This window comes from Vicia villosa, unplaced genomic scaffold (genome assembly GCF_029867415.1).
Source record: "Vicia villosa cultivar HV-30 ecotype Madison, WI unplaced genomic scaffold, Vvil1.0 ctg.001890F_1_1, whole genome shotgun sequence".
Classification (NCBI taxonomy): domain Eukaryota; kingdom Viridiplantae; phylum Streptophyta; class Magnoliopsida; order Fabales; family Fabaceae; genus Vicia; species Vicia villosa.
The window spans coordinates 299,873-324,554 of NW_026705765.1; the positions used below are offsets into that span (position 1 = coordinate 299,873).

The following is a 24,682-nucleotide window of genomic DNA, read 5'->3' on the forward strand; positions in this document are numbered from 1 at the left end:
TAAAGTTTTTGGATATAACGGTTCCTAGAGGCACCCAAGCATGATCAGAATTTCATCATGCGACAGGTGAACCGTCTTATAACGAACTTCATGAATATGCAACCTCTAGGCGAGGTTATTGTATCAATCAGACAAGGAGTGCACCTTGGGGATCGATACATAACTTCTTTAGATGGAACGGGTTCTAAAAGGTCCTTGGAGTTAGCGACAAAATCAGATTTCGGCCATGCGATGGGCGAACCATCTTATGACAAATCTCATGACCAAGTCTCCTCCAAGTGGGGTTTTCGTATTAGCCATTCAAGGTGTTCACCTTGGGGACTAGCACTACACAACCACCTCCTAACTTATGTTTTTCTCTTGTTTTTCAAAAGCTCGGGTAGAGAGCTTCACTCAGGTATCATTCCCATATCCACAAATGAGTATATACAGAAATAAATAAAAGCGGTAAAACAGGAGTAAAGAAACATAAATAATACGAGAATAAATATAAAGAACATAAGCATAAAAACACAAGTATAAACAAACAAAAGCAAACACTTAAAACATAAAATAAACTAAACTAGGGTTGACTCTCTTAGGATAGTCCCCAGCAGAGTCGCCAATTCTGTAGCGCTAAAAATTACTCGAGGTGTCTACACACTCGAAAAAGAACAGAGTCGCCACCGATCTTTATTTGTTCCAAAAAGGAAAGGGAAAATATCGAATAAAACCCATGAATAAAACAAATGGATAAGACGGTCATTGTAACCAAATTAGGGTTCGGGAGTCGGTTAAGCAAGGGGAAGGTATTAGCATCCCTCACCTCCATCGTACTCGATGGGACCCATTTAGCTAGTTTTATGAATGAGTGTTTGCGTAATGTTTGCGTTCTTTAATTTATTAATCGATAAAAGAAAAAGGATTTTTATTTTTTATTATTGTGCTCGCCAAGACATTTGTATCTTGTGCCTACGTATTCCCTCGTGCAATGGGAAAGTCAGAGCGATCGTAGTTCGGATAAAAAACTACGAGTTTGTTGGTTAATTTTATAAAGGATGTTTAGTGTTTGGTTCGAAGGATCAAAGGTATTCAAGAGGTGTGCACCCCTTGTCACTCGATCACTTTGATTTAATTAAGAAAGATAACTTTTAAGGTTTGATTCAAAGGATCAAAGGTATTCAAGAGGTGTGCACCCCTTGTCACTCAATCGCTTTGATTTAATTAAGAAAGATTTTTAATCGTTTGATTCAAAGGATCGAAGGTATTCAAGAGGTGTGCACCCCTTGTCACTCGATCACTTTGATTTAATTAAGAAAGATTTGTTTGATTCAAAGGATCAAAGGTATTCAAGAGGTGTGCACCCCTTGTCACTTAATCACTTTGATTTAATTAAGAAAGATTTTTGATATTTGATTCAAAGGATCAAAGGTATTCAAGAGGTGTGCACCCCTTGTCACTCGATCACTTCGATTTAATTAAGAAAGGAGATTATTCAAAGGATCAAAGATATTCAAGAGGTGTGCACCCCTTGTCACTTAATCACTTTGATTTAATTAAGAAAGATTTTTATTCAAAGGATCAAAGGTATTCAAGAGGTGTGCACTTCTTGTCACTTGATCACTTCGATTTAATTAAAAAGAATATTTTTATTTTGGTTCAAAAGATCAAGGTATTCAAGAGGTGTGCACTTCTTGTCACTGGATCTTTCAGTTTGATTAATGTGTTTCGATTCAAAGGATCAAGGTATTCAAGAGGTGTGCACTTCTTGTCACTTGATCACTTTGTTTGATTAAAGTGTTTTAGTTCAAAAGATCAAGGTATTCAAGAGGTGTTCACTTCTTGTCACTTGACCGCTTTGATTTAATTAGAAGAAGAGATTTTTTGAAAAGAAACTCGACGTTGAATCGAGAAATTATTTGTATCGACTTGGCGTTGGACCAAGGTTTATTTATTTTTGGATTGAGAGATTATTCTAATATTTTTGGTATTTTTTATAAATAAAGAGAAAATCTAATAAAACTACATAATAAAATATTTTTGTATTTCTGAATATATTATGAAAACAAAAGCAATTTAAACAAGAGTTAAAGAAAAAAATAAAATTATTAAAGAATAAATACAACATGGGTTAAAAAAGCACAAATGGGGTGTGATTAAAAAGTGGGGCGCTGGGCCTAATTGTCCAAAGTCCAAAGCAAATATGTAATCAGCCATGGGGTGTGTTGACCGAAATAAGGGAGTAGTCAAAGGAAAATCAATGGGCCTCAAGCACTTAAGCCCACAATATTAAAAGAAAACCCTAAAATCTAAGAAACAAAGATCTGCCCCTCTCTCTAAAAAAAACGGTCCTCACCCTTCAGACTCAGCTTTTTCGTCTTTCTCCCTCCTCTCTCGTTCTGTGTTTCGATGAACAACAACAAACAACACGACATCCTCAAATATCTCTCGATCTCAATACTCTGCTCGCGTTTCTCTCTCGATCGATGGAGCTTTCGAAGCTCTCACATCTCTCTCGGCTTCTCTTGCTCTCTCACTCTCGCACCGCTCTCTCGGTGTAACAACAATGTCGCAGAGAAGTGGAAACAAAATATCCCTCTATGCCTCTCTCGATTTCTCACTCTCGCTGCGGAAACAACAACGGTCTCGGTTCTCTCTCGACCGCTCTCTGAAATCTCTCAGGATCTTGTCATGATTCGAGAACAATAGAGCAACACTCAAATGGTGCAGAACCAAATCAGTCCTTCACAGGGATATCAATCGACTCTCACTATTAATCTCGTAGGTAAGAACAACAATTGGACCCTTATTACCCTTTGCTATTAAATCAATAACTATGTTAGGGTTGATTAATTTCTCTCAAAAAAACATGTTATTCAGTTTTGATTTCAAGCTCTCCTCTTTAAGTGATGCATCTGGTTATTACAGGGAGAATAGAAAACGAATAAAGGTCAATAACTTTAACAAATCAGCAGCACAACATCACCTCAGCATCATGGGATTTCAGCTGAAAGAAGCTTTTCCCTTTTTGTGCTTTTCATTGGTGAATCGGTTAAGTTCAAATATGGCATCAGATGGACACAAAATGTATAGGCAGAAGCACATAAAAGAGGCAATCAGGTACAAAGTATTTTCAACATTTCGCAGAGTTTCTATATAGGTTTGAACAAGTACCTTAATCTGAGAATAGGGGTGATAGAGTTTATATATAAGCTTTCTTTATGTCTGTCAAGAACTCTTCTTCTATAAGTCTGAACTGTGATTAAGTGGCTTAGTTGTATGCAGGGAGGCTATGCTCAAATATCTCAGAGTTTCAATGTGAAAACTGAGTATTTCTTGGTATATTCTTGAGCTTTAAGTGATAGGTTAGGGTTTTCTTGAAGTGAAAGTGGGGGGCTGCCGATTTCTCCTTTTGGTTTCCTCCCTCTCTCTTCAATGAAACAGTGAACATATATAGTGCTTAGGTTTGGACATCATTCTAGGTTAGGATGGATTCAAAATCTGGTTTGGAATCAGTTTGGGAAATTCTGCAGTGAGCTTTTGCATAACAGTTTTGGTCTTGCCATTTTCTTGCTATTCTTCACTTTTTCTGCTGTACCAATGTTTTGCATTTTCCCTCTTCTTTTTCTTTTTGAAATTGGGTTTATTTTGTTGCTTTGAACCAACTATTAGTGGGCCTGCATAAACATATCCTTTGCTGATTTTTGTTGTGTTTGAATCATGTAAATGGGCTTGTATGGTCATACTTGTATGGCTGCCCCCTATCTTGATGTTATGTCACTTTGTGATTCAAATAAGGACTTTGCTTTTTTTGATTCAAGGTACATTTCGTGGAATACTTATGCAAGAACGTTGAAAGCATTGGTTGAAAGTTCAAAGATCGGAGAATGCTTGAAGACTTTCGCAAAAAATATGGAAAAAAGAACGATTGGACTCAATACTTATAGCTTTTGGTTTAGGCTTTAGGACCGATTTTTATATTTTGTGCAACTTGATTGTAATTTCTTAAATCAAATGATTAAGGATTTGTAGAATATGACTTGTAATCCTTATAATTTTCAAATGAATTTGGAATGAAGCTTCCATCTCTTTGTAAGATATAATTGCGATTGAATACAATTTGTTCTTGAAATGTCCAAGATGGAATCAAAATGTGATCTTTCTTTTTCTTGTAAGATGTAAAGCTATTGGGAATTGAATGGAGAGTGGAACCTTGTGACTTGAAATGGCTTCATGTTTAGATCCATGGACCTTGTATTTAGATGACAAGTATCTCTTATAACTTAAAGAAATTATCTTATAAGTTAACCTATAATATTGTCAAAAACATACAAACTTTGTCTCTCGAATTCTTGAATCAAACATTTGCCTTTCTTTTGCGAAATTGACACTTAATCTTGAATTCTCAAACGCAAAGAAGCACAACCTCACCCTAAACCAATGATCATGACCAAAATGATTCTTGAATTCATAAACTGAATCAACATATTGATGAAATAGAAAAACCCTGATTTCTTTCCACTAGAACCAACACTCGAATCACGCTTAATTGATATACCCAGCTTAAACCATGCAAAAAAAAACCGATTTTGTACGAATGTCAATTGTTTGAACTCATGTCTTAGTGAGTGAATGAATGATATGCAAATGATCTAGTGGAATAAAATGTATGGGGCAAAAATTGGGGTATGACAACTACCTATTGTTGAGAGATAGGTCGAGAAGAGTCATCAAGCCACCTCAGAGACTTGGATATGCAGATCTTATAGCTTATGCCTTAATCTCTGCAAGTGAGGTTCTAGACGAAGAACCTAGATACTATAAGGAAGTTATGAGGAGTCGATATAAGACTGAATGGCTGAAGGCCATGGATGATGAGATGAAATCTCTTCATGATAATCATACCTGGGAACTGATCAAGAAACCTGCTGGGGCAAGGTTAGTCAGCTGTAAATGGATTTTCAAAGTTAAGGAAGGAATTGAAGGAGTGACGTCGAAAAGATACAAGGCAAGGTTAGCTGCAAGGGGTTTCACTCAGAAAGAAGGTGTCGACTTCAATGATGTGTTTTCTCCTGTTGTGAAGCATAGGTCCATTCGAATGTTGCTTGCCATGGTGGCACAGTTCGATCTTGAACTGGAACAGATGGATGTGAAGACTGCGTTCTTGTATGGTGATTTAGATGAAACGATCCTGATGAGGCAGCCTGAAGGGTATGTCGAAAAGGGGAAGGAAGATTATGTGTGCAAGTTAAAGAGATCTTTGTATGGGCTAAAACAATCTCCTCGACAGTGGAATAGGAGATTCGACAAGTTCATGGCACGCATAAGTTTCATTAGAAGTCAGTTCGACCACTGCGTTTACTTCATATTTCGATCTGGTAATTCATTTGTTATTTTGTTGCTTTATGTGGATGATATTCTCATAGCAAGCAACAATGTTGAAGATGTGACGAGGGTGAAGGCTGAACTCAATAAGGAGTTCGATATGAAGGATCTGGGAGCTGCTTCCAGGATTCTTGGAATTGACATTCGAAGAGATAGAAAGAAGTCGAAGTTATGCTTATCTCAAAAGGCATATCTACGGAAGATTCTTGAAAAGTTTGGTATGTCGAATTCGAAGCCAGTTGTGACTCCAACAAACCCTCAATTCAAGCTGAGTATTGATCTGTGTCCCAGTACTGATGTCGAAAGAGCCTATATGAATAGCATTCCGTATGCTAATATAGTTGGTTCTTTGATGTATGCTATGGTTTGTACTAGACCCGACATAGCTTACGCAGTCAGTCTTGTAAGCAGGTACATGGCGAATCCTGGAAAGGCTCACTGGCAAGCATTGAAGTGGATTTTAAGGTACATAAATGGGTCTCTGAATAGAGTCCTAATTTATGGTGGAGCCTTGGGTGAAGATAGTAAAGCAGTAATAGAAGGATATGTCGACTCTGATTATGCAGATTGTATGGATTCCAGAAAATCTATTTCTGGATATGTTTTCACTATGTTTGGCACTGCAATTAGTTGGAAAGCAACACTTCAGAAGGTTGTTGCTCTATCAACCACTGAAGCGGAGTATATTGCCCTAACTGAAGCTGTGAAAGAAGCATTGTGGCTTGAAGGTTTTGCGAAGGAGCTGAAACTTCAAGGTCGAGGTATCACTGTTAAATGTGATAGTCAAAGTGCAATACACCTGTCAAAGAATTCAGCCTATCATGAGCGAACTAAGCACATTGATGTGAGGCTGCATTTCGTCAGAGGAGTAATCGAGCGTGGAGAAGTCCAAGTGCTGAAGGTTTCGACTGAAGACAATGCTGCTGATATGATCACCAAGACATTGCCGAGTTGCAAGTTTTTCCACTGTATGCAGTTGATAAAGCTGCATGAAGAAAGCTAGTTTGTTCCTTGAAGTTGTAGAGTTAGGTCCAAGGTGGAGATTTGTGAGATATTGGATCGAACTCTAGTATTGTCGAAGGGTAGCTTCTTGGTTCGACAGAGTTAAGCATGAAGTCGAAGGATTGTTCACATGCTGGTGTCGAAGTGTGCATGCTGTAGTCGAAGATGGGTCTAGCATGCAGATGTCTAAGATGCTAGGGTTGTTAGCATGTTAAATTAGGTTTTAGTGTTTAAACCCTAATTTGTTAAGTTAGCTTGTTTATTAAGTTGACTTGTGTAATGGGCCTTGCTGAAAAATCCCATTAGTTAGTATGTTAGGTTTTATTATAAATAGCATACTAGTCTCTCATCATTGTAAAGCTGCAAATCCTAATTTAGGGTGAGAGAGGTTATTTGTTATTCTTGTAAACTTGTAATCTTGTTTTAAGAGAAAGTGAAAGAATAACAGTTATAACCAATTCTTGTGTTCCTCTTCTTCCTTGTCCTTTATTCTTCCTTGTTTTATACTTTGTTCTTGGCATTGAATTCACAACAAGTTTTGACAATATTATAAATGCAGGAGATTCATTCTAGTAAATATAAAAATATATTAAAAATTATAAAAATTAATAAAAATCAATTCTAAAAATGAATACATATAGATTATGGACATTTTTGGAGGCCAACTTTTTTTTAGAAAACTAAATAATAAATAATAATCTAAGCCAATAGTGGACCTTCGAGAAAGGGTTGAATACTTCTTAAATTCTTTAATTCATTTTATTCTTTATTTCTTAGCAATATCTTTGTGATCATAATTCTCCTTATCCTTGAAATCTGAAAAGGAATTATAGTCCACTGACTCTTCCTTATAACAATTTAAATTACACCATTTATAATTTTCTAACATCCAAATCCTAGCCGCACAACATCAATAAGAAATTAGGTTTACGATTCTTTCTTCATCTATATTTCAAATTAATTTTTCAAAAGATTGATTCCATATATATATTTTTTTTATGATTAGAGCCTTTTGTTGAGTGTTATTCCGTGAAAGTACATAGAAATTTCGAAAAGAGAAAAATCAAACTTCGTGGTTCGAGATATGTTGTGTCACATAGTTATTAAAAAAATATGTAAGTAGAGATCTTTATTTATTTTCCTCAAAATTGTAGTGAAAAGATAATACAGTATATTATTAAAATTCTTATATCCTTATGATATTAGTCTTTATTGGTTTTGAAACTAACAAAAACTATTGAAGTCTATTAATTTTTCTCAATCTATTGTTATCTAAATTACACCATTTGTTAAAAAGAGTATATGATTTGCATTTTTCAAACACCACTATAACCGTGTGTCGTCAATAAAAATTTAGGTATGAGATTCATTCATTTATCTTTATTATATCTTTTTATTTTACATCATTATTTTAAAAGTCTGATTACATTTTCTCCAATTGGTTTCTAAAATTGAACTTTTTGAAGAAGAGGAAAATCAATCGCCGAGGTTTGAGATCTTGTTGCATCACACAATAAGTGAAAAAAAATGTAAGGCCTTCATTTTATCTCTCTTGAGAATTATAGGCTTTCAATTTCCCAAACTGCATAACATCGGTAAGAAATTTGGTATGCAAGTATTTTTTTTCTATATTATAAATTATTCTTTTAAACGACTAATTCCATGTTTTTCTACTGGTTTATGAACTGAGCCTTTTTCCGAGAACTAGAGCTTGAAAGTAAATTGAGATTCTAAAAGGAAAAATAATCAACCTTTGGGTTTCGAAATCTCCTTACATCACACAATTATTAAAAAAAATATAAGTGAAGATCTTCATTTATTTTCTTCAAAATTGTAGTAAAAATATAGTATATTATTAAAATTTATATATGCGTATGATTCAGGTCAATGTCTTCTTTAAAATAAAAAATCAACTATTGAATTCCATCAATTTTTCTCAATTAAATTATACCATTTGTTTAAAAAAAATACACAATTTTCTATTTTTTATCCCAAAACTCTAAAAGCGCGTCGTTAGAAAAAAATTAGATGTAGGAGTTAGTCATTCAACTTTATTTCAAATAATTTTTTTAAAAGCCTAATTGAATTTTTTTCTCTTGATTTCTGAATTTAAGCTTTTTGCCGAGTGCTCGATAGTAATAGAGATTCTTAAGAGGAGAAAAATCATTCGTTTGTTACATCACACAATTATTGAAAAAATGTAAGTTAAGGCGCACTACGCCAAATTAGTCTTTTAGCAGCACATCTACGAAAGCGTTTTTAGGCAAAAGCGCTTTCGTAGGTTTCGCTAAAAACAAAATTAAAAAACACGGGAAAAAAACGCTCTTATAGGGGGGGTTATGAAAGCGCTTTTTAAAAGCGCTCTTATAGGGGGTGTTATGAAAGCGCTTTTATAAAGCGCTCTTATAGGTGGGGTTATGAAAGCGCTTTTAAAAGCGCTGGTATAGGGGTAGGATACGAAAGCGCTTTTATTCTAAAAAGCGCTGGTATAGGTCTAGTTACAAAGGCGCTTTTGAAAAGCGCTCTCGTAGCTCATTTAAAATTAAAATTTTTAAAACAAATTAAAACAAACACGCATTTTGCCATATTTCCTCAATATTTCCTCAGTTCCTCTTCTTCTCCCATATTTCCTTAGTTCCTCTTCTTCTCCGATGCTGAAACCCTAAAAGTCAATGTTCTTCATCTTCCATATTTCCTCAGTTCTTCTTCTTCTCCGCCGCTGAAACCCTAAAAGTCATTGTTCTTCATCTTCTATATTTCCTCAGTTCTTCTTCTTCTCCGCCGCTGAAACCCCATCACACTCTCACCGACGAAGAAACATGTTTTCATCTCCGCCGTCGTTACCGTCGTAACTTGTTTTGCTTCATCTTCTATAATGAATCTGTATTTGCTCGGTTGGATTTTAAGTTCCGTTTTGAGTTTATTTGCGTTGTACAGTTTGGTTTTCTCCGGGGAGAGAAATTTCGCTAAGCCGGTGAAGCCGACTGGGGAAAACGTGACGACTGATGCCAGAGAAATTAAATCGAAGAAGCTTAACCGTGGCGCCAATGTTATTATTGTTGGAGCCGGTATCACCGGCGCGGCTTTGGCTCATACTCTCGGGAAGGTATTGTGATTTTAATTGTTGATATTGTTTTTGTTACTGTGTAAATTACTGTGCCATATAGGATGGACGAAGAGTGCATGTCATTGAAAGAGATCTGAGTGAACCTGATAGAATTGGGGCTAATTTTCTTTCCTCTTTGGATTATTAGAACAACAAGGTTTGTCTATTTGTTTTTGTTGATTTCATTGGACTTTGTTAAAGATGCCTACTTTGAGCCTTCTATTACCCCAAGTTTGTGATATGCTTACGGTTATTCTACTCTCAATCATTTTGTATTAGTTAAATCTTGGTTCTTAGTCCTGTATACCTACTTTGTTTTAATTATTGCAATCAAAACTTTGTCTAGTTATTGCATTCAGTTTCCAGCATCTACTGTGTCTTGGGTAAATTTGTACCTTATTTTAGCTTAAGGGAGTCTTTTTCTTTTCTTGTTTTGCAGATTCAGATGATGATTGAACAGATCAAGGATTTGCTGAGTTTTATTTGTTCTTGCTGGTCGGTGGTAGGTAGGTCTGCATATATTGCTTTGGAGTTGTCTAATAGATTGATTTCTAGAAGCTCAGTTAAGCTGAAGTAGGAGAACCGTTGAGCATAAGTCATGTTTTTGCTGTATAAATCATAGAAATTCCTGTACAATTTTCCTCCCAAACATACCTATTCTTAGCATTCATTTAGATTGGAAGCAAATTAAATCTATTTCTTTTTTAATTTAATGTGTTAAGTTGATTAGCAATTTCTCAATTGTTTTATCACTCTCTACATAGTTATAAACATGTAAGTTCTTCATCTATTATTTTCCTATTTGAAAAATTATACACATTTAGTGAAAAAGATTATGCTTATGTTTATTAAGTGTATCAGAACACTCTGTTTTTATGCATGGATGATACTTCATCTATTTTGTTTTTACAATTGCAGAAGCTCCTAATCAATTTCTCATTGAAGATAATGTTGGGAGAATGAAAATATGAGATATGTTGCACCTGTGATGGCTATGTAGTATGGAAGCCTTAAGGGAGAATCACAAAATTCCGAGTTAACTTCCTGTAGGTAACAATCACTCTCTCAATTGACTCATTCAATCAAAACGATAGTTTATGTTTCTAGACTTTTATTTTTACCTTAAGTGCTTATAGAAAAAGTCTGGTTACTATGGCTTCGAAAAGTTGCGACATGTTCAATCCTTCAATTTTATAAAGTGATGTTCAAATGATCCTGTTAGTTTTTGTATATTTTAAAGGAATTATAAAATGTTAAATTATATTTTCTTAGTTCCAGTATTTTGTGGATAATTCATTTAATTTTAGTGGTGTATTGTTTTCTATGAAGACTAAGAATTAAAATTTGACTTTTGTGTTTCTATTAAATAAGAAACGGAGAGTCTAATATAATATATTAAACTGAAATAGTCTTTTTTTTTAGATGATGAAAAGTGAAGACATGTTCTACACAGTTCAATAGTCTTTTCTTTAGATGATGAAGAGTGAAGACATATATGTGTTTCTAATATTTGATTTGATTTGATATAACGATGGTGTGGGATACTTTTTACTTGGATAAGGGAGTTAAATTCTATTCACTGCATGTTAGTACTTAAAGTGGACAAAGAGACTAAAAGTTTTTTATGTGGTATGAATGGTGTTCAGCTTCTTGAGTACTAAACTTCACTAGTCAAAATTGTTTGTTTTATAATTTCATTCTAAATGGTCTTCAACCATGTACTCAAGTTTAGATTGTTTTTGCTGAGCATGGTCGTGATTACATAGTTTGTGTTTGGTGCATTATTAGGGGTATATATTTTAAGACTGTTTTGAAACTTTGTGGGGATTGTTTTAATTGACCGTATTGTTCTGTTCATACTTTGCAGGTCCAGGACCGTGCGCTCGGTGGATTTTGAGAATTTCGGGCTTATATTCTGTTGATGATTTAATTATATATGTATCTGTTAGTAAACATGTGATTATGCAGAGGACACGAATTTCGGGCTTATATTAATGGTGTATATCTTTTATTTTGGTATATAATGGTATTTTATCCATGGTATATATATATATATATATATATATATATATATATATATATATATATATATATATATATATATATAATATATTTTATTTTGGTATATAATGGTAAAAAAAAGCATAAAAAATAAAAAAAATGCCTAAGATAAAAAAAAAACATAAAAAATAAAAAAAAGCATAAAAAATAAAAAAAAAGCATAAAAAATAAAAAAAAATGCGCTGCCTAAGATAAAAAAAAAAGCATAAAAAAAAAATGCGCAACCTACGAAAGCGCTTCTTGAAAAAGCGCTGCTATAGGTGGGGGGTACAAGAGCGCTTTCTGAAAAAAGCGCTGCTATAGGGGGGGATACGAGAGCGCTTTTCTGGATAAAAGCGCTGCTATAGGAGGGGCTACGAGAGCGCTTTCAAAAGCGCTGTCGTTACCTACGGCAGCGCTGGCTTTGGCAGCGCTTTTAAGCGCTTTAGTAGCCCAAAAAAAGCGCTGTAGTAGCCCTTGGCCGTTGTAGTGGCGTTTATTTTCCCTCTCTTAAGAATTGTAGTTCTTTAGATTTATATATTAATTAATGATTAATCTCAAAGAACACAACATCAAATATGTTGCCTAAATTTTAAAAGAATAATTTCTTTCATTTTTTTCTTGCATGTATATTGTTATGCATCCAAATTATCATGATATGGAAAAGAACTTCCACTCATAAATTTGTTTGGAACACTCATTTGTTTTAAAATAGTGTTACTTACTTTATAGTAAGAATCTCACTTTATCAAATATGAGTTAGGGGTTCCATGATAAATAAAAAGTAGATGTTCAACTATAAATAGTTAACAAGACTCATATATATATATATATTTAATATCTTAAATTTTTTAGATAGAGATGTGGTGTTCAAACTGAATTGTGTGGTGGTTATAAGTCAAATATGTCAATCCACTACAATATTTTAGACTTTTCAAAATTTCATACAATAGTATTAGTGTCTAATTTAACTTGGTCGGAGGAACTCTTCAGTTCCCTTTTGCCACAAAAATATGCAGGATTCATTTTTAAGGTTCCATAATGTTACTCAGCATCTCATCCATTTTCTTTCTCCAGTGTCAACTCTTATATTGCTCAACGGTTCTTTTGCTGATTTAACACTTATCATGTGTTCACTGTATTTGTTTTCTACTTTCTTCTTATGTTTTATTCTTCTAGAATGTGCTATTTTTTATTTTTTAATTTGATTTATCAAAATTTGTTATATCATAATTATTTTCTTTTAATGTTAATTTTTGTTAAACAAGTTATATTGATGGGAACAAAAGTTCACTAAACAAGATTACAAAAGATGAGGCGAAAACTTCGAGGGAGAAATTACCCACCAATTGAAACCTAACTTAAGTAAAACAAAGGGTTTTTGTCAAATTCATAAAAGTTACAATTGGTATGAGGAATGTTTCCAATAAAATACCACCTCCAAATAGGAGCTTTACAACTCCACACCACATCGCGTTTTAATCTTAAATTCATGAATGTTTGTTTGCAACAGATTTCCAAATTATTATTAAATTAAAATCATAATAAATGTTATATAAATAAATTGTAATAGATTTGACAAAGTTTTTTTTTTAAACAAAAAAAAGATTATATTAAAAACAAAAGAAAGAGGATACAAGAGACACAAGAGGGGGACCAAGCCAAAATCTCTTACTTACAAAGCCTAAACCTAGAGGTACCCGCCTTGTCTAACAAGTATCCGGTCTAATGTCTCCATGAATAAAATTAAACCAAGTAAAGCATTTGCTTTTCAACCCTATATTATCCAGGATATTCGCACAAAAATTGACCTCTCAAAAGATATGCAATATAATAAAATTAACTCTGAGAGTGCACGCCCAACACGTAAGCCAACGAGACTTGAGAATCCATGGCACCAAATGAAAATTTGCAAAAGCCTTTACTACTAACATGCAGTCTATTTCCAGCCATAACTTGTTCTAGTTCATTTCCTTAGCTTTCTCTATAGCTAGGATTGCCGCCATAAACTCTGCGAAGACAGAGCTGCCATTGCCAAGAAACACACCAAAACTGGTCAAATGAGTTACTTTGTCGTCCCTGAACAGACCTCCACAAGTGGCTAAATACGGATTGCCCGAAGCAACACCATCAATGTTGCACTTGATCCAACCACGATTAGGTGGGCACCAAATGAATTCCACGGTGGTTAGAGGATTACGCTGATGGATGTCAATGTCAAAAGCTTTAAGAATAGAAAAACTACTCACATAGCTATGGGATTTCTTGGAAGTTAAGGTACCCACCATTTTATCCCTGGCTGCTATATTTGAGATGCGGTGCTTCCAATGAGTAACACTCTCATGAAATCTTCTATTGTTTCTTTCTTGCCAGATTTGGTAAAAAGTAAAAACAGTGCTAGCTCTGATGACTATAAGTGCCTGCAGGCTCCAAGACTTGTAAAACCTTGAGGCAATCAGCAATGCAATTAATAGTGTAGGATATGTTCAACTTTTCACTAAACCAAAGCCAGATTTTCCTCGTAAAATCATATGTGAAGAAGAGATTAGGAGTTGTTTCAGCAGCATTTTGGCATAGAGAGCGTATAGAAGGGAAAGAGAAACAACGGATGAAAAGATTCTCATCAGTGGAAACTCTATTGTGCATCAGTTTCCAAACCATCATGGAGTGAGCAGGGGCTGAGTCTTGATCCCATGGGAAATCTGAATATTTTGTCGAGCCTGAGGTTTTAGTGACCATGTCATAAGCATGTTTGATTGACAGCCTTCCTCCTTCCATATTTCTCTAGATCAAGGAATCCTCAAAAGCCAAATCAGCAACAGAGAAATATGATATGAGGGATAGAAGGCCAGGGAAGGCAAGCTGGATGTTGTCATGGAGAGCCCAGGAGTTGTTAGTCCAATAGTTAGCAGCATAGTTTTTGAGATTTGAGTGAAATTGTTCAGGGATTTTGTATTTGAAGGCCAGAATTTCACCAGTCCAATTGTCCAGCCAGAAGTTAGTTTTCAAACCATTCCCAATCACCCAGATGCTGTTCTCAACAACCTTATCATAAACCTCTTTGAATCCTTTCCACAATGAAGATTTGATGGAGTACTTTATCAACTTGGAGCCTCTTTTAACCCTAGCTGCTAGAAGTTTAGCCCAAGATTGATTTTGATTAAGGAAAAGCCAGCACAAATGGATGTTAGTAGCTAAGTTGTAGTGTTTCAAAGATATGATGCCAAGACTTCCTTCGGATTTCTTCAAACAGCACTTCTTCCAAGCAATAGTAACTAGCTTCTTTTTTTCCCACATTTCCACTCCAAATGAAATTCCTCATCCATTTGTCAATGCTTTTGATGATGCTTGAAGGCCAGTTGTAGATGCTGATGAAGTGGACCATCATACTATGGATTACAGTCTTGACTAGAATGACCCTTCCAGCCATGGACAACAAGTTAGCTTTCCAAGTAGCCAATTTGATCTTGATGTTATCTGCAAGGAAATTGAAGTTATTAGCTTTAGGTTTACCAATGAAAAAGGGGACACCAAGGTAGAGGAAAGGAGGAGAAGCTTTGGAAAAGCCTATGATTTCTGCCAGCCTGCAGTGTCTTTCCATAGACATGCCCCCAACATAAATGATTGACTTTGTTGAGTTGCAAATCTGCCCAGAGCACTGAGCATAGCCCTTCAAAAGGTTGGAGATTGGAGTAAGAGATTTTGTATCTCCCCTGCAAAAGATCATGATGTGATCAACAAATAAAGTATGAGAAGGAACCTTGCAAGATTTATTGGCTTGTATGAGGTTCATTTGGTTTGAATTCACCAGGTCAGTAATGGATCCACTCAAAACATCCCCAGCCAGACAGAAAAGGAGAGGTGATAGGGGGTCTCCCTGCCTCACCCCATTGGAGTACTTGAAATATCCTACTTGCTTGCCATTGAATCCAGTAGAAATGTTAGCAGAATAAATAATAATGTGAATCCAAGAACAATAATTTTGACTAAACCGAAAAGCTTTTAGAGTTTTGATAATAAAGTCCCAATTAAGAGAGTCAAAGGCTTTTAAAATATCAATTTTGAGGGCAACATTTCCACTGAAACTTTTATTGCCTAAAAGACTTATAACCTCTGAAGTAAGGCATATACCATCTTTAATACTCCTACCTGCAATGAAGCCCTTTTGCTCAGGAGAAATGATAGAGGGAAGAATTGAAGATCACCTATCAGCTAAGATTTTTAAAATGAGTTTATACTTAAAATTTGCCATAGCTATTGGTCTATAGTTGCCAATGCTATTATTCTCTTTGATTTTAGGAAGCATAATAAGAGTATTGGCATTAAAATTGGGCAAAATCCATCCCTGCAAAAAAAATTGTTTAACATCATTTATGACATCTAGACTAATGATATCCCAATTCTTAAGATAGAAAATGGCACCAAACCATCTGGCCTAGGTGCAAAGTCAATATTAAGGTTAAGAATAGCAGCTTGGATCTCCTCTGGGCTAGGCAGTCTCAATAGCATGTCATTGGTCTGATCATTGACAAGCTTAGGGATGACTCTATCAATAAGATCAAAAGCTTGACCCCTAAAATCATAATTAAAGAGTTCTTTGAAATGAGATTCAATATGCTTTTCAAGAAGAATATGATTGGTTTCTATCTTACCATCAATCAATAAGGAATATATCATTTTAGTTTTTCTTTTAATTTTAGCATAGGTATGAAAGTAGTTTGTGTTTCTATCACCTTGTAAGTGCCATTTGATTCTAGCTTTCTCCCTCCAAAGTTCTTCCTCCATATTTAAAGCTTTTTCAAACTCATGTTGAGCTTTAGCTTCCAGCACCTGCAAATTGTCAGAGTACCCTAGGCTTTGTATTTGCTGTTGAATGTCATTAAGATTACATTCAGCCACTTTAACATTGTCATGAACATTGCCAAAGGTAAATTTGTTCCACTTCTTAAGTCTAGATTTAAGAATCCTAAGTTTTTTGTCTAGAATGTACATAGGGCAGCCAACAATAAGAGCATTCCAAGTATCCTTTATCAACCTGGCACAATCATCATTAAGAGTCCACATTTTAAGAAATTTGAATTGGCTTCTAATGTCCATTTTTCCAAAATTAATAGTGAGCAAAATAGGGAAGTGGTCAGACTTAGTTTTAGTTAGCTTTCCAATGCCTCCAACGGCGCCCAATTCTGAGTTACGGAACTCCAGTTATGGTTGAAACAATAAAGGGATGATTTTCTGTCAGGTGTAATCGATTTACACTGGTGTGCAATCAATTGCTCACTTAACCAGAAGCGCGGAATTGCAAATTTACACATTGCAATCGATTGTTTAACCCCTGCAACCGATTGCTCACTGAACCAGAAGAAAAAATCACATATTTCTTGCATTAAACCAGTCCCAAAAGTGTTCTAACTCATCCTTAGGTTCTCAACAATCCAAATTCGAACCCCATCATATTTCAATATTCCATAGCATACAATTGCATCAAAAGAACACATATATGACCGATTAAATTAACATGCAATTGGTCATTCTCACTCTAACCCCGATATCATGCAATTTCACAAAAACCCCCAAACCTACCCAAGTTCTAACTACGGAACTCACCTCAATTTCATGGAGATTCTGATTTGATTGTGGTGAGACAGAGATGATGATATTTGCTCCTGCCCTTGATCATTGCTTCTCCATCCAAAACCATCAAGGTCTCAAGCATGCATCTATGGAGAGTGATCTTGTGATGACAACTTCCTTCTATCTCTTCTTCTCCTTCTTTCACGTATCCTCTCTTTCTCTCTTCCAAATCTTTTTTGGCATCACATAAGAATGAGGTTTGCATCCAAATAAGCCCTTAAGTGGTTCCTTCCATGATCAATGACCATATTGTCCATCAACTATGTGAAAATAACAAGTTTGCCATATAGTTCCAATCTAAGCATTTCCTTTTAATAATTCTTAACGTATAAATAGACATGCTTAAATAAATAGGGATGTTACTGATCGTACCGGATCAGAAGAATCATCACGGGCTGCTCGGAACTGGGTCTTCGAGGAGTGAAAAAAAGGGGGTGTACCTGCAAGGTACTCCGCTGCCAAAGTAAGGAAACGAGCGAAGGAATGCAAGTACAAGCTAAGATTTAGAAAGAAGTGAATACCTGACCCTTTAGTGAAAGAGGGTATTTATAGCCCCCAGCGCTGGGCCATGATCACGCTATTTGGGTTGGATACCCATGCCCAATTAGGAGACTACCAGGTTTCCTGGACGGAAATATCGGAGGTGCGTGAGTGCCCTCTGTCCTGGTTAACCGCTCCGAAGTTTAAGGGAGACGCGGTCTTTTAGGGACCACGTGGACTCCGCATTATTCGGGGGGTTGGATGTGAAAGAGCCCTACGAAGAGCAGGGTCCTCGGCGGAGAGAGTGCTCGCGGAGAGCAGGGTCCTCGGCAGAGGGGATGCTCGCGGGGAGCATCCTTGCCGGGAGTCAGACAGTTCACGAGGAGTATTATGTCGAGCATAGTGGAGACGAGCATTCCAGGCCCACTTATGGGGCACAAAAGGGTTTGGGCCTCTAAGGCTAAGTGTGCCGAAAATAGATTGAGTCTAATCTTGGCCCAGTCCAGAACAGTTACAATTATATAGATTTTATTTTAATTGACTATAAATTATTTTTTGGGATATAACAGAAATTTCATCAAATAAAACTTTATTTCTATAAGTTATAACAAATTATTATAAGACACATACAAATAGACTTGTGCATCACTTAATCGTATAAATTTAGGGATTGCTCAAAACAATTAATCTTGACACAGTGATCCATCAACTAGCTACGTTACCATAGTAGGCCGAGCTTGCATAGAAGTAATCTCTTCCATAACTCTCAAGTCCAAAATCATTTTTTTTATCAATGTATAACATTGATTTAGCCTTTGGGTCATGGAGGAGAAGACTTATATGAAAGTATTGGTCTCATGTGGTGACTAAAAGCATCATGATGGTTGGCTATGCCAAAGTTAAATGTTTTGAAGAAACCCTAAATTTGTAGGATGAAGTGAAGCACAATTGAACTGGTGGGTATTATATAATTATTTGTCGGAGGTTATAATAAGAGAAGTTTGTTTTTCATAAAGCAAATAAAAATTTATTTACAATATTGTAAACAAAAGTTGAATGGACGCACAAACCTAGAGAACCTTTAGACGATTATTAAAAGGTGAACACTCCCGTACTCTTGAATTTAGTTGGGTACCGGTACCTTGAACCAATCAAATAGATGAATTCAATGCCACATCACTCTTATATTTTATTTTATTTTAAAATAAATTAAATTTTAAATACAATTTGCACTAAGGGTACTGATACCCAACTTAAACTCATGGGTACCAAAGAATTTGCCTTATTAAAAGTATGAAATTTATTTTAAAAAAAATAGATACTATGCAATACGGTTTATTTTCATTAACCCGTAAATTTTAATGCATAAATCTACTTTTTGGGTAAAAACTCATGTCAGTTAAAATATATATCTAGCTAACAAATATATGATATAACATAAAAATATTAAAATAGATTTTCAATTTGATACATGTACAATTCTTGATGAGAACAGAGTTTGACACACTTGTCAAATATGTATTAATGGACGTTATTCACAATTTCGTAGGATATGGAATTGAAATCTATCTGAAAAAGAGACACTCGCGTATAAATGCTAAAATTAAAATTCAGTATCTTAAACTATTTAGAACTTTAAGTTTTGTTTAAATAAATTTACAACCTTTGTTATCATTGTCAGAAGAAGAGTCCCAACAAATGTTAACATAAAACCCTATTCAACAATTTAATTGGTCTAAATAATTTAAACACAACACCATTTATGTATGTCAAATTATTATTAAAATTCCAAGCGATTATAAATTGACATGCTGAATGTCAGAACGAAGAGATAAGAAAATTTTTAATATAAATTTAACTTGAAGTTATTGAATACGTTAGCTAGATGATTGAAATTAAAATCTACACTCAACAAAAAATATAACTTCTAACCTTTCTTGTATCCATTGACGATGATAAGAGGCTTAAAGTGTCAACCTTACACATGGGTTGAATGAAAAACAATGAATTTGAGATATCTAAAGATGATGATGATTAAGCCTATTTATAACACTTTATTGTAAAACTGGTGATCTCACATTTAAAAGCTAAAGAAAATTAAATAAAAAAAATGGTAAAAATATAGCATTGGGTAAAAAAAAAATGATTATGGAATATAATTTGGTAATGAAATTAAAGTATGATAGAAAAAACTTTAAAAAGGAAAATATAGATAATTCTATTAGGATATTATACTATTAAAATAATTGGTAGAATAATTTTGCAAGATCAAAAGATTGAAAAAACAAAATACGAAACAAATGAATGACCATAGAAAAAAATAAATTTTATTAAACTATTCTATAGTTATTAAAGACTATTCCTATAAATATATATAATTTTTCAAAATGTTTCTAAAACATTCCAAAAAACCAATAACTATATACCTAATAAAATATTTCTTATAAATAATTTAATATCGTGTTACTTTTATAACAATTGTAAATTTATAGGAAATAAGTTACAAAAGAGTAGATTTAGTTTATTTAAAAATTATGAATCAAAATGTAGTTAGGGAAAACCAAAGCCTACTAAAAAAATAGAACTCTTGCTAAATAACATTTATACCGTACCATTTTTATAATAATTCAGTAGAAAAAATATTCCATCACACCATCCCAATAAATAAATTAGAAAATAATTTAGTTTTTGTTAAATCAATATAACATTATTAAAACTATTTTTTAAATAAAAATTTATAAAAGCTAAGATCGAATTAAAATAAAATAGTCATATATTTCTATAAAATTTATTAATTCTATTAAAGTTTATTATTTTAATGTAATAATAATTTGGAAATTTGTTACAAACAACCATGCGTGAATTTCACATTTAAAGAAAAATATTTATGATATAACAAACTTTGAAAAATCAAATAAAAAAATAGAAATAGCATATTCTAGAAGAATAAAACATAAGAAGAAAGAAAAAAACTAATAAGAGTTAATAGTGAAAAAAGAAAATGGATGCTATATTAGGTAAAATTATGGAACCTAAAATTCTAAGGATGGAAATCTCTAATTTTAATATTTTTCCTTTTCAGACATGGTGGCATACATTCAATTCTCTGAAATGTTTTAAATCCAGAACAATATAAATAGTACCCTTAGCAGTACCCATTAAAAGCACAATTAAAATTTACAAAATATATTCAGGTAACCACAAAGCACTGTCTTTTTTAATTACTTAGTTTTAGTTTTTGTTTTTAGTTTGGGTTGTTCTTTTGTTTTCAGTTTAAATTAATTGTAATTTTATTTCGTTTTAATTTTAGCTTATTTGTTTGTTTTTCATCAAATTTTGGGGTGATTTTGCTGTGGAAGTAATATTTCAAAATTTTAATTACAATTTCTTTGGTCAGAATTATCCTTTAAATTATTTTAATATTATTGTTGAATTATCCTTTGAACTTGTTTTGTCTTGGGTGGGAATGTTCTTAGTGCCATGATATTGAAATGATATTTAATTGTTGAAAGTATTTGACGTAGAATTGAATAAATTTTTCTTGAATGATTAGACTTTATCACGTTCATTAGATTAGATTGTTTCTGTAAAGTTTTTTAAGTTGGATTTAATATTTAGCTTAAGTTCTATAGATTATTCTTGTGGCATGTTTTTTTAGTTTAATATTTATTATTTTTTGAATTTTTTATAGAGATTTTACTGTTGCAATATTTCACATGTGCAATTGTTTCAGATTACTTGTTCTTATGACTTACTCTTTATTCTTTATTATGTCAATATTATATTTTTATTATTTATTATTATTACGAGAGCTTGAGCTTTTGGATTTGAGTGTGTCTCTAGGTGTTCATCTAGTAGACAAAAATGGCAGACAAATCTCCAAAGGTATTGGATGGAGCTACACTCAATGGGAAAAGAAAGCGGTATATCCGACGTGTTGCACATTTGACTGAAGTTTTGGAACCAACAAACTTAACCGTCAAACAAATGAGATTGGTTGGAGATGAGAGACAACCAACTAACTCTAGTCCTGCTATTTCAAAGTATTTGGTTAAGTATTTTTTGAACTATAAGAAAAGTGGGCTGCCCAAACGTTTGATGTTCTTTAATAATGGTGACTGGTCAGACTATCCAGAGGATTTTGTTGACTTGATTAAGAAAGATTTCGAAATCAAGAAGGCATTTGTGGAGGTAGAGGTAGATGGCAAGAAAGTTGTGCTAGATTTTTTGCATATGTGTAATGTAAATTTACAAACGGGTTTGCAACAGCCTATTGCTTGGATTGATGAGGCCGGGAACTGCTTTTTCCCTGAACTTTTTGTTGGATCCGATGAAGAATCCAATATCCTGGGCGAGAAGGAGGGTAGGGAAAGTCATGGTGGGAAAGAGAAACAAGAGCTTAAATATAATTTATCAAATGAACTTAATGGGGCTGATGAATCCAAATTGGTGAAGTATAGTGGGGACTCTAATGCTTTAGTTAAGGATATAAAAATTAATGGTCAACATACCACAAACAAAATGAGAAATGTAAATGTTGAGGCAACTTCTAACCAATATAGAGAAATAGATATAGATGCTTATACTGAACCTATATATGGAAGACTGGATGTAGATTCTGTACAACATTTGTTTCTCACAAGAATGGCTACTTTCGGCATTAGTGAGGGCGACATCGTTGATGTTTACCGCAACTTAGGAAGCTTAATGCAAGCGCGGCTGGAGTTATTCCAAAAGCAAGCTGATATCACGAAATTACTTCACAGTGATGCTAATGTTCGATATGGTTGGCTTGCATGTTCTAAAAATGAATTGTCTACAATGATGGAATACGGGCTTGGCCACAATGCACTTTTGTCATCCAAGTTCATATACGGCTTAGGTATTCATCTTGCTGCTGTAATCCACCCTTATGCCTGGTAAGTTTTCATACGATAAACTTTGAATTTATAGTCTTTTAAACACTCCTAATAGTAATGATATAAGTTTGTCTGGATAAAAACAAATTACTATATGCATATGAGATTTTTATAGTGGTTAGGATAGTGAGTAAGTTGATCCTTTACGGTGAAATAAAACAACTCATTAAATTCCCTTCATACTAAATTATAACATAGCTTTAGTTTTCTCTTATTCAATCTTATGTTATAAATTTCTCTTACCATCATTCTCTCATTTACTCCATACTTCATACTTTATCTATGTCATGTTCTACACTACTCTCTGTTTGAAGTCTTCATGACTTTGAGTAGTACTAATATTTAATTTTGTATTGAAAAATTATATATAGAGGCATTGTAAATGCATAAATTACATCTCATTTATATAAAGTCGATCATGTTCCCGATGATTATTGAAAATGTTCTGTATTTGGTACTTGTATAGTTTCTAGTCCAACACTAGTTATAAGTTGTGTTATGCTTCAATCCTTTATCTGTGAGCGGAGGGTTATAAGGATATTGTTCTTTATTTCAAACTTTACACATTATTATCTAACTTATTTCTATAGATTATTTTATTGGAATGCTTAAATAATTCAATTATGCTATATTTACAGTGCCCTTTATTGTGATGTTGACGAAAATGGGGTTAGGCACTTGCTCCTTTGTCGCGTAATAATGGGGAACATGGAGCCTCTTTGTCGTGGCACTAAACAGATTCGTCCCAGTGGTTGCGAATATGATAACGGAGTTGATGACATTCAACAACCAAATTACTATGTAGTTTGGAATATGAATATGAAAACTCATATCTTTCCAGAATATGTTGTTAGCTTCAAGGCTCCTTGGAAAGCAGCAGGTAATGTACTCTTTGTTAAGAAAAAATTTACCCCATGTTGTACATTTTAGCATTACATAATTAGTACTGAAGCCTGTAGAGATTAATCATTGACAAACTAATTAATTTGTGATAATTTTCAACCTACTAATAGCTTCACTCAAGTTTTACGAAACAACAAGTTGTTTATTCTGCTAGGCTGCAGTACGATTTCTATTTCTTTCTAAACAAATTGATCACAACACCTTCTTTTTTTCTCACAGGAAATACATGTTTAAATGAGAAGGAGAAAAAAATTCCTGGAAATAACTATTCTACGTTGGATACCGTAAGTTATCTCATATGAGATTTACATCTTTATGTTTTTTAACTTTTGAGATTTTTTTACTATACCTATAATGTTCTTCCTTATAGTTTTAATGAAAAAAATTGATTTGTGAGATGCCTCAGGTAAATGCCGCTAGTGTGCCTAATACATCAAAAGCTCTAAGGTTGCCATGGATTCCCTTTCCGATGTTATTCACCGCTATTAGACCCAAGGTTCCTTCGAAACACATGCTTCTGATAAAAGCACACTATACAGAATTGGTGGTATGTAAAGTAGTTGCAATTGATTCTTATGTCTTATATGATGAGATGTTTGTAATGTGTCATTTCGTACTTGTGCAGGCAAAGGAGATTTCCTACGATGAATTTGTGAAAAAGTTGCGTTCAATTGTTGGAGATAATATACTAAGATCTGTAGTAATTAATCTTCAAAACAAGGTACCAAATTTCTATATTCTAAAAGTTTAATTTGGCTTTGAAGTAAGCATTTTCTTGTATTGTGTTTATATCTCAAAGTGAATTAACTTGAAGTTGCAGTTGCAAATATTATACTCAATGTTTTTATCATGAAATAATAAGAGCTATATTTTAAAAGTTGATTATGGCGCCTAATGCTTAATTTGTTTCTTGTAGGGACCATCAAACAATGATCCTGGACGGCATAACTAGGAATTTCTAACAAGGAGGTGGAGATCTTTTAGTTGGAGTTAACTATTGTCAAGATGAAGTTGTGACATTTTTTGCTACTAGGAGAAATGCCATGTCATTTTAACTTTTTTATCATCCTAATTTCGAGTTTTAATTTGGAACTGTAGTCCATAATTTCTATTGGAATTTAATATGAGTTTATTTTGAATCAGGTGTACTGTCGACGTTCATATTTTATGGTTTTATAATGAATTCCATTAATCAAAGATGCATTATATTATTTTCACTTTATATTGGTTTCAATAC

The 24,682-nt window shown here is 33.8% G+C and overlaps 3 protein-coding genes across 3 annotated transcripts; 1 reads left to right on the forward strand and 2 right to left on the reverse strand.

The window, feature by feature from the left end:
• Positions 1-13,473: 13,473 nt before the first annotated feature.
• Positions 13,474-14,290, reverse strand: LOC131637016 (uncharacterized). Its single transcript, XM_058907582.1, has 2 exons — positions 14,016-14,290; positions 13,474-13,957 (listed from the first exon to the last, which is right to left on the reverse strand). Exons 1-2 carry the CDS (start codon positions 14,288-14,290, stop codon positions 13,474-13,476), a joined length of 759 nt encoding a protein of 252 aa, XP_058763565.1.
• Positions 14,291-14,296: 6 nt separating this feature from the next.
• On the reverse strand, positions 14,297-16,609 carry LOC131637017 (uncharacterized). The gene is made up of 4 exons (XM_058907583.1): positions 15,935-16,609; positions 15,718-15,857; positions 14,913-15,225; positions 14,297-14,794 (listed from the first exon to the last, which is right to left on the reverse strand). Exons 1-4 carry the CDS (start codon positions 16,607-16,609, stop codon positions 14,297-14,299), a joined length of 1,626 nt encoding a protein of 541 aa, XP_058763566.1.
• Positions 16,610-21,487: 4,878 nt separating this feature from the next.
• On the forward strand, positions 21,488-24,397 carry LOC131637018 (inactive poly [ADP-ribose] polymerase RCD1-like). The gene is made up of 6 exons (XM_058907584.1): positions 21,488-22,542; positions 23,181-23,422; positions 23,665-23,729; positions 23,852-23,992; positions 24,071-24,166; positions 24,362-24,397. The coding sequence occupies exons 1-6, from the start codon at positions 21,488-21,490 to the stop codon at positions 24,395-24,397; spliced, it is 1,635 nt and encodes a 544-aa protein (XP_058763567.1).
• Positions 24,398-24,682: the final 285 nt, after the last annotated feature.